General features: G+C 42.8%; 1 protein-coding gene across 1 annotated transcript in view; it reads right to left on the bottom strand.

The window, feature by feature from the left end:
• Positions 1–11,241, bottom strand: part of LOC132821515 (endothelin-converting enzyme-like 1) — a 118,361-nt gene extending 107,120 nt beyond the window's left edge. The window contains exon 1 of the mRNA XM_060834121.1: positions 10,474–11,241. Coding sequence (XP_060690104.1) covers positions 10,474–11,241 — 768 coding nt within the window. The remainder of the gene's footprint in view (positions 1–10,473) is intronic.
• Between the last annotated feature and the right edge of the window lie 2,557 nt (positions 11,242–13,798).

Genomic DNA, 13,798 nt, shown 5'->3' with positions numbered 1-13,798 from the left:
ACATCAAGATCTCATTCAACCAAGTGTGGCATCAAGTAATACAAGTGAAGCTGTACGGGAATGGGAATGGGAATGGGAATTAGGGGAAATGGGAATCGGGGCAATGGGAATCAGGGGCGAACGTGCTGTTGGTGTCATACTTGATTGATGGATTGATTCATTATTGTCACACTCACCAAAATACAGTGAGAAGTGTTGTTTTGCATGCTATACAAGCAGATCGTACTATACAAAGTGCATCAGGGTAGCGGGACTTGTGTAGAATACAATGTAACAGCACGGAGATGGTGCACAGAGAGAGAGATCATAATTAACATTTGAAAGGTCCATTCAAAAATCTGAGAACAGCGGGGAAGAAGCTGTTCTTGAATGTATTCATATGTGTATTCAAACTTTTGTATCTTTTATTGGATGTAAGAAGATAGAAGAGAGTATAACTGGGGTGGGAAGACTCTTTGATTGTGTTTGTTGCTTCCCCAAGGCAGCAGGACGTACAGATGGAGTCAATAAATGGAAGGCTGGTTTGCAAGGTGAACTGGGCTAGGTTTGCAACTCTCTGTAATTTCTTGCTTTCTCGGGAACAGCAGTTGCCATACCATGCTGGGAAATAGGATGCTTTCTATGATGCATCTATAAATATTGGCAAGAGTCCTTGTGGACATGGCACACAGGAAGTGGTTACAGTTGTTGGAGGGTAGTGTCCTTGATCAACCACCTTCAGTTGCTTCATCAATTACTTCATTATGAGGTCAGAAGTGGGGATGTTCACCAATGATTGAATAATGTTCAGTACAGGTAGAAGATCCTTTGTCCAAACATCCAAAACCAAAAAACTCTGAAATCCAAAGGTTTTTTTTGTGAAGTTTTATCCTCATTAACAAGGTTGTTTGGCATGCATACAGTTAACCCAAGTCGACACCCACTTGATGCATGCCACTCAGATGTGACATGGTGGTGGTGGTGGTGGTGGTGGGGGGTCATGGCCAAGCACCAACAGCCTGTTCTTACTTAGAAGTCTGCTTCTCCGGTAAGATTTTTAAAAATTTCACCATTAAACTGTCACCTATTCTGAAAACCGAAAACTTTCTAATTCCGCCAAAACAGCTGGTCCTGAGCATTTCAGATAAAGGATTATCTACCTGTACCATACATATACTCTTCATATACTGAAGCAGTCCATGTCCAAATGCAGCAGGTTCTGAATGATATTCAGGTCTGGTCTGGGCCACACAAATGACAGGTAATGACTATCTCCAATAAGAATCACTTTAACCACGCCCACCCCCACCCCACCCCTTTACATGATCATCACTGTTATTATTACTGAATTCCCACTGTCAACATCCTGGAGATTATTACTGACAAGTGCCTGGTCTTGCCATATAAATACAGTTGCTACAAGAGTAGACCAGAGATTCCTGAAGAAGGGCTTATGCCCAAAACGTCGATTTTCCTGCTCCTCGGATGCTGATTGACCTGCTGCGCTTTTCCAGCGCCACACTTTTCACCTCTGGTCTCCAGCATCTGCAGTCCACACTTTTTACTAGAAATACTGCGACAACTATCTTACCTCCTGATTCACAAACATCTGTCTATCCATGAGGCACAACTCAAGAGTGTGATTGAATACTCCCCAACTTGCCTTGATGGGTACAGCTCCAGCAACACTCAAGCTTAACACCATCCACAACAAAGCAGCCTGTTTGATTGGCACCACATCCAAAAACATCCACTCCCTCCACCACTGATACTCAGTAGCAGCACTGTCTTCGGTACACTGCAGAAATTCACCAAAGACCCTTAGACAGGATCTTCCAAACTGACAATCACTTCTATTGTGAAAGACTAGGGCAGATACATGGGAACGCCACTAAAATAACTCCATAGAGGTCAATATCCTATCACCAAGTCATCCTATAATACACATGCATAGTACTTGACACTGGTCCAGCTCCCTCAGAGCCAGCTCTCAGAATGAATAGAAACTCTGATACTCCTGTTTATATATATTAGCCAAGGTCCGCTGAGTAGGACCGTCAACCTGGCCCAATCTGGCATCTCATTCTATGAAGTCCAACTGGCTAACTTCATTACAATCACTACATTCCTCTCCCTCGAAGTCTGGGGACATAGGTCTGTTCTTTGTATTGTAACTCTCCTGGGGCGATTTCACACAGGGTCCGGTTCCTCAGGCTCTGCCTCGGATACAGTGGAGTATTCCAGACTAAAGCCCACCTCGTGCTCAGAGCATCTTGGAAGAGCCTCGTCATCTGCAGTATCCATCTCAAACTCTGAAGTTTCTTCAATGTTCGATTGAGGGGTAGAACCTATGGGTTCCATCAGCTTTTCTGGTTGTTCTGAGGGGACAGGTACATTCCTGCTCCATTTGTCAGTTTGCAGCTTTCATGTGGTCCACTTGCTTGTTCAGGACAGCCTCAACTACCCGAACTTTCTACGTCACAAGACCTGACCGCGAGTCGACCATGCCTCTTACCCATACGGTGCTGTTACCATAGTTTTGGCACCAAACTTGAAGTAAACAGTCTTCCTCACTTTGAGGAGCCATCTGTCGGGCATTGGTGTACCTGCTGCTGTTTTGCAACCTCCATCCCAACCAGATCCAGGAAGATCAGGTTCTACCTTGTCTGGAGTCTTCTTCCCATGAGCAACTCCGCCGGAGCTATTCCTGTAGTTGCAGGTGGAGCAGTCCGATAATCAAACAGGAACCAGGGCAGTTTGGTATCAAGTGAAGCTGTAGGCTGTTTCTTTAAGCCTGCCTTCAAAGTTGGACTGCTCTTTCCGCCAGATCATTGGATAATGGATGGTATGGAGCTGTCCTTATATGCCAAATGTCATTCAACTTTTGGAAGTATTCAAACTCTGTGCTGTGACCAACACCTCTGGGAGTCGCAGCTCTTCTGTCATAGTCCCCATGTTTGACAAATGAACTTTATGCACATAAAAACACTTTCAATGGGTATCCAAAATGATTAAGAACATTGAGCTTGTGAAAGAGCCCGCATAGTTGACGTGTAACTGAGTCCAAGGTTTACCTGGCCATTCCCACAAAGTTGAGGGAGCAGTCAGTGGTAATTTTTGTCCTTGTTGGTGCTCTGGACACTGCACCACCAACTTGGCTATGCCTGCAACCAACTCTGGCCACTAGACATAACTTCTTTCCAACATCTTCATTTTGAACATCCCTGGATAATCTTGGTGGTGTTCAGCCACTATCTGGCAGTGATCTTTGCTTGGGACTATCACGCTTGCTCCCTACAATAAAATGTCATCCTCTACATTGATCTGGCCTTGCTGGATCCAAAAATGTTTCAATTCTGGTTCTGCTGCCATTTGATTTCCCCAATCACCACCAGCTGTTTGAGTTTTGCCAGGACTGGATCTTTCTGCACCCAAAGTCTGATATTGTCAGCTGTGACTGGAAGTGTGTCCATAAAAATTCACAACCATTATGGACTCTTGCAATGGCGATAACACCAGTGGTGCAACTGCCAGTGGCAGATGACTCAAGGCATCTGTATTTACCACTTGGACTCTCAGACAGTGTTCTAACTTGAATGTGTACGCATGTGGAAATCATAGAGTCTTTATAGTGTGGAACTAGGCCACTTAGCCCATCAAAGCGAAAGTGAGGACTGCAGATGCTGGCAGTTAGAGTCAAGAGAGTGGTGCTGGGAAAAGCACAACAGGTCAAGTGACATCCGAGAAGCAGGAAAATCAACATTTTGGGCAAAAGCCTTTCATCAGGAATGAGCCCTCATTTTGCCCAAAATGTTGATTTTCCTGCTCCTCGGATGCTGCCTGACTTGCCGTGCTTTTCCAGCACCACAGTCTTGACACTTAGTCCATCATGTCCACACTGACCCTCTCACCCACCAAGAGCATCCCACCAAGACATGCCCCCATACTTGCATTTAACATGGTTAATCTACACGCTCTGGATAGTATGAGCAATTTAGTATGGCCAATCCACGTAACCTGTACATCTTGGGACTGTGGGGAGATACCAGAGCACCTGGAGGAATCCCACACAGACAAGGAAAGATATGCAAACTCCACATTGACACAGACAGTCACCCAAGGCTGGAATTGAACCCGGGTCTCTGGTGCTGTGAGGCAGCAGTGCTAACCACTGAGCCAGCATACCTTTAATTGCCCTCACTTTATCTTCCATCTGGTGTAACTTGGTCTTGTTCAAGTAGGTCAACTGAAGTCCCTGGAACAGACAGTTTTCCCTTTTAAGGTGCACGCCCACATTGGAGAAACATCTCAAGATTACATCCAAATTCTCTAAGTGCGCTTTATGGTCTACCCTGTTATTAGCACATCATGCAAATAAATGGCGACCTTGTAAATTATTCTCTATCATCCGCTGAAAAATGCCACAGACTCATGATACCCCAAAGGCAGTCTCATATATTGGTGTAAACCCTCATGGGTATTAATTACAGCATACTTCTGGGAATCCTCATTTAACTGCAATTGCAGGTACGCATGGCTCATGTTGAGTTTCATGAAGGACAACACCCTCCACATCACCAGCTTTGAGTGTAAATCCTCTATGCCAGAGATTGGTTATTTATCCAACTGTGAGAAATGGTTACCATTTGTTTAAAAGCCCACAAAGGGACCTGTCGGGCTTCACAGTCAGAACAACTAGTGCTGCCCTCCTGCAAACTGAACTGGTTTGATGATTCCTTTGCTTTCCAGCCTCCTGCTTTCTGCCTCTACATTTGTATGTAAAGCAAATGGCACTGGGTGGGCCTTGAAGAATCACGGAATTGGTGCCTGGTCAACATATAAGGTGGCCTTGGCTCTTTTGATAGTACCCAGACCTTCTTGAAAAGCTTCCTGGTATTTAATTAGGACTTCAGTCAGGTGGCCAGTTTCTAATTGCAAAATGTTGAGCTAATCAGGTTGAATCTTTCCCAACCAATTTCACTCCATCAAGCTTGGGCCTGAGCCTTTTACTACACACGGTGGGAACTGAACCAACTGCCTCTCATAAGAGACTGGAATGGAAGTTGTACCCTTAATCTGTAAAGGATCCCCTGTATAGGTTCTCAGTCTACCTGAGTTTTATGCAAACTTTGGAGTTAGAATCTAAAGTGACATTTATAAAAGATAAGTTATGTAATCACTGATGCAGCTGTGCCACCATCAACCCCGGGTTCTATTCCCGGCTTGGGCGACTGTCTGTGGGGAGTTTGCACATTCTCCCCATGTCTGCATGGGTTTCTTCCAGGTGCTCTAGTTTCCTCCCATAATCCAAAGATGTGCAGATCAGGGGAATTGGTCATGCTTAATTGCCCATAGTGTTAGGTGCATTAGTCAGGGGTAAATATAAGGTAGAGGAATGGGTCTGGGTGGGTTGCTCTTGGAGGGTCGGTGTGAACTTGTTGGGCCAAATGGCCTGTTTCCATTCTGTAAGGAATCTAATCTAACCTCCATTAGAACTGGGTGACCACTTAAGCAGACGTTTACTTTGATTAGTTCTGATCGAATGTTGCTAAGCAATTTAACTGTTCTTAGCCAGATATATATGGGCCTTTCAGGATATGCACTCTCCTGTTTACTAGCCTATGAGTTCTCTTCCTTTTTCAGGTCTAGTGGGACCCTTTTGCTGTCTGGAGTCTATATTCCAGCAGCAACTATAATGGCCTGTCAGACCAGATTTAACCATTTGGCCAAGGCTTGACCTTGTTTTGGGGTTTTGCTGTGGCCCGACTTAGAGTCCCTCTGTTCAGGATATGTCCTGAGAGAGGCTATGCAATTGCTTTCACTCCAGTGGTGTTCCCCAAGCTCATTGTATTTTGAGGGTGTTCACTTACATCAGAACTGCAACTCAACTACCGTACTAGCCACATTTTCCAAAGCGAGTTGTAGTGCTTGTTTGAAGTTCAGTTGGGCTTCAGCTAATAGATGCTTTGCATGGGTACACCATTAATCCCACATACGAAACAGTCTCTCAGTATCTCATTAAGGGATAAACCAAAGTCACATTCCTCTGCCAGTTACCTTAACCTCATCAAAAATCCCAACACAGATTTCTTTGGTTCTCGAACTGCTGACTAAAACCTTTAGCATCTTAGAATTAGAGGAAGCTTGAGACCATAATATTCCTCAACAAAATCCGTCAACTCTTGACTGGTTTTAGTATCTGGTGCCTTAGGAAACAGCAGGCTCCTAATAACCAAAAATGCTGCATGTTCACAAGCTGTCAAGAGAATTACTCATTGTTTCTCATCTGCCCCAATGTCATTTGCCCAGAAAAAATAATGATTCTTTCCACATACTGGGCCCAGTATTCGACAGCAGGATTGAATGAGTTAAGTTTCCCATATAATGGCATAATGCCAGAAGTGCTTTCAAAGATGATTGTTACAAGTGAATTTCTTCAAGAGATTTTTTTTCTGTCTCCAAATCACTGGAATAACTCTACAGTGGCTGGTATCCTATCACCAAGTCACCCTTTATTTACAAGTGCCTAGTACTTGACACTAGTCCAGCCTTCTCAGAGACAGCTGTCAGACAACTTTTTATAGGAGTGTGTTTTGCTGGAAAAGCACAGCAGGTCAGGCAGCATCTGAGGAGCAGGAAAATCAATGTTTCAGGCCAGAGCCCTTCCTCAAAATGTTGAATATCTTGCTCCTCAGATGCTGCCTGACCTGATGTGCTTTTCCAGCAACACACTTTCAACTCTGATCTCCAGCATCTGCAGACCTCACTGTCTCCTTCTTATATCTGTCAGCCAGGGCTCCCTGATTGGATCAGATTAACAGCCCTAACCAGGGAACTTATATCCTATCAGGTTCACCTGGCTAACCTCATTACAATCAATACAACCAACCGCTTCAAGTTCCCCTCCAAACCACTCACCATAGAAATATTTTGCCATTCCTTCAGTGTCATTAGGTCAAAAGCCTGTAATTTCCTTTCTTAATGGCATTGTGTGTCTACCTACAGCACATGGACTGCAGCAGTTCAAGAAGACATTGCACCATCAGCTTCTAAAGGGCAACTAGGGATGGGCAATAAATGCTGTCCCACCAGCGATGGTACACATCACGAGTGAAGGATAAAAAGCCATCAACGCCCATATTCCACAAGTGAATTTCAAATGCCCTGGGAAGCATCAAGGATCAGAGAAGTTCTGGTGTGCATGTCCACCGAACCCTTAAGATAAAGTGGTTTAGAAGGCATGTGGGATACTTACCTTTATCAGCTAAGGCATATATTATAAGAGCATGGAAGTGATGCTGCCTCCGTATAAATCCTTAGTTAGGCCAGAATCAAAATATTGTGGGCAGTTCTGGAATCCACACTATAGGAGAGATGTGATTGCACTGGAGAGGCTGCAGAGATTTAGCAGGATGTTACCTGGGCTGGAGAGTTTTACTGATGAAGAGGGTTTCGATAGATTGGGGTTTTTAATTATTGAAGCAGAGGAGACTAAGGAGGGACATGATTGAGATGTATAATATTATGAGAGGCATAGACAGGGTATACAGAAAGAAGCTTTTCCCATTGGTGAAAGGATTAATGATTGGGGGCACAGATTTAAGGGAAAGGACAGGATGTTTAAAGGGAATGTGAGGAAAATCTTATTCACCTAGAGGATGGTGGGAATGGGAAACTATTGCCTGTAGCAGTGGTAGAGGCAGGAACCCTGATAACACTTAATAAGTATTTAGATATGCACTTGTAATGGGCGAAATGCTGTGAAAAGTGATTAGAATAGTTGAATGCCTGTTTTAGACTGGCAGAGACTCGCTGGGCTGAAGGACCATTTTCTATGCTGTGGACCTCTATAAATCGGTGACTTTACGATAGGAGAATGAACCATCAAGAGAATTGTTTCTCTTCAACATTAAAACAATTGATGAAAAATTGTTAAACAGGTATAAGACCGGGAGAGATTCATTGCTGTGATGCCATTTAAAAAAAAACACATTTTGTCCATATTGTTTGAAAATTGAAGACCTGGTTTCTTCTTAATGTACAGGAACAAGAATTCACCATAGGTGGAAGGCAATTAAAATATGAACCAAGGTAAGAGCCCAGGAAATGTACACAATTTAATAAAATGCTTATTACTCTTATCGTTGAGGGATACCAATCAACAACAAATTATTTACAGTTTGCTATTACAGTAATATGTTTATTTATCATAAAGAATGCAAATTATTCAACTAAAGCTGGACGATTTAGTACGCAGCAAAATAAATCTTTGAGTACTGTATGATCTGAAAGTTGGAAATGATCAATCGATATCCAGCTATAAATAATAAGATTGAGGTTGTATATAAATCATAACCTGCACTTGATTTAACTTTAGGTTTTATGATGCACTTGTTGGACAAAGATCTACATTTTATTCTGCTTGTGAATTCTGTTTTACTGCACCGTTACTTCATGCCAATTAGAAACTATATTATACCCAAGTGACATTACTGTGCTGCTTTACACAGATTGCTTTGTCCCAGGAAGGGAGCTGTCAATTCTCATACCTAATGATCCATTGAAAGCAGGTCACCTCCTCCATTATGAATCTGCCACATGAAAAAGAGCTATAATCGAAAGCTGTTCTTGAAATTAGTCTGTGACAGAATTAAATTTCTTAATGATTAAAAGATGTCAGACCCTCATCTGAACAAAACAATAAAAATCTTTTTGGTTTGCAATACAAGAAAATTGAAGTTGTACTTATGAACATGGAACACAAGGAGACCAGTTAGCCTCTTAAATCTGTCACATTGTTCAGTTAAATCATAATTGATCTGTATCCTAGCTCTATTGACCCATCATGGTTCTGTAACCTTTAATATCCTTGCATAAGAAAAATCATCAACCTCAGTTTTGACATTTTAATTTCACCCAGTCTCAACCATCATTTTGGTGGAGCTCCGATTTCTGTCATGTTGTTTCTGAAACATTGTTTCCTGATAGCTTCCTGAACAATGTCGCTCTAATGTTTAATGTTATGGCTCTTTCCTTTTGACTCCTCCACAAGAGGAAATAACTTCTTTCTACCCTATTAAAGCTTCTAATCATCTTGGATAGGTCAATTAGGTAACTCCTTAATCTTCGATGCTTAAATGAATATAAGCCAAGTTTATGCAGCCTGCCCTCATAGTTTATGCCTTTCAGAACTTCAACGAATCTGCACTTTACATCACCCAAGGTCAGGATATTCTTCTTGAGATAAGGTCCTAGAATTGAATACAATGCTCCTCGAGAGTTTTATAAAACCAAAGTTTTATAGATCTCTACAAATCTTCTACCTCTTTGTATTGCAGCCCTGATGAGAAAAACGCCTATGTAACATGAATCTTTCTCTCTCTCTCTGTTTGTCTATCTATCTAGGTATGAGCTTTTATTGATGTCTGGGCACAGCATACTAAACCTGTATTTTTTTACATGTTCTGGTTTGGACCATTACTCTGGTTTATCTTTCTCATTCCCATGTGGACGGCCTCATATTTCCTCACATTAAGTTCCAAATGGCACAGTTTCTTGCTGTTAATGTCCCTTCTTTTGACTTTCTGCCTCAACTGACACTATTTACTATGCCACCTAAGTGTCATCAGCAAACATGGCCATCTATTCCTCTGTCGAAGTCATATACTGTGAAAAGCTGAAAAATCCTTGTTGGGGAGTGGACACCATCACTTCTCATATCTCACCAACTTCAGTTTCCATTATTTTAAATCTCTCGCCACTTAACCAATTCCCTAGCCATGTCAATGCATCACCTCCATTTCCATGTGATTTAATTTTTAAGAACAGTCTCTCATGTGAAACCCGTTTGAATGGCTTTTGGACGTCTATTTGAATATCATCTTTCCCGTTTGCCTAATACACTAAGGCAGCTAATTAACAATCAATTAAGTTGATTGCCAGCCCTAATTTACCTTTTAAATATCTGTGCTCTGTCTTTAACAACAAATTCTAGAAACTTCCCTCAGTTAGTGGGATAAATTAGGTTCTAAATTGAGATAAAGGTTTGTTTAGCTTTATCGTGTAAACTCTCGAATGAATAGAAGAATTCAGAATGAAGTTTAGTTCGCGGATTATAATGTCTGGAAATGCCTTGTCCCAGACAGTAATAACATGTGGTGCTGAGCACAAACTAACAGGGTTTCTCTCTCTCTCTGCGTACTGCTGGTTCAATCGGATTTATCGTCAAACTCCACAATGATGCGCCATTCCTTAATGTACAATCTTGTCAACAAATTTGAGTGGAACTCATTTGTGCACTTACTCAAACCGTTGCGATTGAGTATCAATGATTGGAGCATGCTTCCTGAAGCACAGTGGAAGTGATTGTGAACACTTCCCTCAAATTTGATCTATTTACATTCGACTGAGGCCGGAACCGGGTCCAATTTCACCAGTTGGTGCAGAACGCTGCGTTTGGTTTTAATCAGCTTGGACACATTTCACAAGACTTACTCTGATCACATTCCGGGAAGAATTTTTATCGTCCACGTTCACATTTAAAGAGAAGAAGGCGGCTGTGCTGTACACTCCTTGGGTTTTGTACAAAAGTTCACCAAAACTCCATGCCGTTCTCTTCCAGGTGCCAATGATGTCCCACCCTCCACAACCTTCAATAATGTCCAGCATGGGTTGCGCTCCCAGCCGGTCGATCTCTTTCATGTTGATGCAGGATTTGTAAAACTGCTTGACCTTCCTCTCGGCGGACCTCCTGTAGTATCTCTTGACCGGTTGCATGAGGAGCCGTTGCAGTTTGGCTTCGTTCTGCTCAGCGATGGCAGTGACGGTGCCATAGCTGAGTTTGTCCTCGGGAATACCGTGTCTCCTGAGCCAGCTCCCGCAGGAGAAAGTGTAAAAATCTTTGCACGGGTCAATGGTGGGGTCGATGTTGCTGGCAATCAGGCGGGCCGCCTTTGTGAAGGTCTTCTTGCGGCTGCAGTCCTCCCGGCAGTGAATCTCTTGTTCTGAAGCGAAGTACTTGAGGACCAGCATACTCGCCAGAATGATACACAGCCCCGTGGCAAACACTAAGCCGGAAAGCAGGCAAATCTCTCGCTTGCTCCATCGCAACTCCCCCCTTCTACTTTTGCCGTTCCTATCGTGTTTGCGAGAGCTGAGGTGAAGGTTTAAACCATTGTGCAGAGTGCCGGAGCTAAATTTGTTCACGTACTTAACTTCTTGGAACTCGTCGTAATGAGCTGTTAAAGAATAGGTCTTCTCCATGGTGCCTCAGAAACGGCATCAGCATCTGCTGCTTGACCTGATCCGTTCGTAGAATTCTCACCTTTTTCTCCCAGCGCGGGAAATCTGACAGGCAGATACAACGCCCGCGTCACCCTCGGCAGCGTGTGTGTGTGTGTGTGTGGATAAAGCTGGCGGCAGCTTTATGAACACTCCGCTCAATGACTGACAGCCCTTCACTCTCCTGTTGAATGCAGCCAGCGGCGCTATATCCCGCTCTCCAGCCCAGTAAAGGAAGCAGCATCACAAACCGAGGGTGTACCATCAAGTGCAAGGCACTCCACCCTTTAGACTTGGATTAAGGATGGAGTGTGGGAGGGTTATCCTCGGGTTGGTTTCTCTGACTGTAAACTTGCCCTAGCCCCTCCTCAAACGTGAGAATGAATCTCAACAAGGAGAAACGAAACCATCAGCATCATTTGAAAGAACTGAACGTCCTAATTAACATATAAACAATACATTAATAAAATAAAACTTCTAACTGTTTTCATTCTCCAGGGAAATAGCTGCGTGTCAGAGCTCAGCAAACAGATACACCATTCTTCACATTTCCCCAGGTTAGACCTGGGATTTCACTACCACTGTGTACTGCTCGGCCCACGGCGAATCACACTACAGACAATTCTAATTCTTTGCTGTGTTCGCCTCGACTGCTCATCACTGAAACATCTCACCGTGAATATCAATAATTGTCAATTCCTATCCAGAAGATATGGTAGAGACTTACTTCTGAAACAGTGGATAGTAAACTATAAATATTTACAATGCAGTAAAATATTACTGCTTCAAGCTACCCACTGTTTTGTACACATTTAGTCGAAACCTAATCTACAGCTGTAATTATGAAAATGGCATGCATTATTCATAAAGTCCATGATTATAATCGCGTTAATTGTTTTCTTGGTTAATTGACTGTCTCTAGATTTAAGAGCCCCCATCAGCAGTGATCCAAGTGGAGGGGTTATCATTAGCTGTCATTAACAAAAGCTGGATACATTTGGGAAAATAATGCAGATGAAAATACGCTTTGGCCTAATCCCAGTCAGCGAAGGGGGTGAATGACTAGTGTATAACAATAGGACATTGCAGCTTTATCCAGATCCCGGACACATGAGGACGTTTGGTTTCCTCCTATTTGGGATCTTTCATAAAACTGCAGGTTACATGAACGCGGGAGTTGGTGGCCTCCAACATTTCCAGTGAACGCATTAGCAGTACCTGTTAAGACTGAGAATGTATGGGTTCATGAGAAACGCGAGGGGGTCACTCAGGTGTGTGGCCGTGCTTTCTCTCCCCACTAATAGTGTAAAACAAAACCAACACTTCAGTGATGCCGTCTCAAAACTAAGATCGATAGGGAAGAGGATACAACTGGCATCGAAATGATTGGCAATGAATAAATAATTGTTTAGTCACAAATATTGCAACAATGTTCCACCACGTGATTTCAGAATCGGGGAAATTTTAACAATGGTTTCAGGTCAGTTTCTAAACTTGAAAGTTGGAGTCTGAAATCGGACCTTGAGTCAACGAGAAAACGCTAAAGCCAGAAGGAAAGACTTGTTTCCTGCCTGCCCCCGGACTTCTCCATTTGATTTCTTACATTACCAAATAGCTACATTTTTGAGAGATCAAACAGCAGGCGACAAATTCACTTGCCGGCTCCAGTAATGAACTGTCTTTGCTTTTATTCTCCACCATGTGCACTGCTAGAGGTTCAATTCTCTGTTTGAAATACTGTGAAAGTAATGGGTGAGGATCTCTATTCAGTAAAAGTGTGATTTCGCAATTGTGATAAAGTGCTAGAAAAATGTATTAGGAAAGTGGATAAGTCCATGGAACAAAATAATGTTTAGTTCAAATCGCCTTAATGGCAAAAGGCTTTTACTTTCAAAATTATTCCTGAGTAACTCTAATTGAATCAAACTCAATTGCCCTGAAACGTCATTTGAATTGCAAATGACTGCGGGTCTCGGGGCTGAACATTTTTCATTTAGTGGCAAGTACAGCTTTTCTTTTAAATCTTTCCATAAATAATGGCAATAATATTGAGGCTGTGCGGCTATGAAACCAATCAGGAAAACAAAGTTGTTCCAAAATGTGACACATGTATTTCAAGCTGTTAAACGCAATCACTGATCAAGTTGAGTAATTTTGTAAGTGTCTGGTGGAACGGCCGAGAAACTCTTCCAAGGTATACCCTTCCCACAGAGCACAGGAACTGCAGCTCTAAATCAGAGACTCTTCGTTTAGAACCAACTGCAGAGTGAAGATTTTGGAGATTTTTCGATTCAACCTCCAGAATTGAACCCCAAGAGAATCAGCCGCATGCGCAGTCTTGGGAAACCAGCCATTGGATGGGATTTTTGGATTGTAGGTTGTCGGTAGATAATATTTACAAACACTTAGATACATACTCGCCAGGATGATGCACAATCCGGCTGCAAACTCTAAGCCAGAAAGCAGACGGGTTCTCACGCTTGCTCCATCTCTATCTAGATACATAGACCGACAAGACACAAATCTTCTCAAAACTCGC

This window comes from Hemiscyllium ocellatum, chromosome 13 (genome assembly GCF_020745735.1).
Source record: "Hemiscyllium ocellatum isolate sHemOce1 chromosome 13, sHemOce1.pat.X.cur, whole genome shotgun sequence".
Taxonomy (NCBI): domain Eukaryota; kingdom Metazoa; phylum Chordata; class Chondrichthyes; order Orectolobiformes; family Hemiscylliidae; genus Hemiscyllium; species Hemiscyllium ocellatum.
Note: the sequence above shows the minus strand (reverse complement) of the source record. Positions and strands in the feature narration are given on the sequence as shown.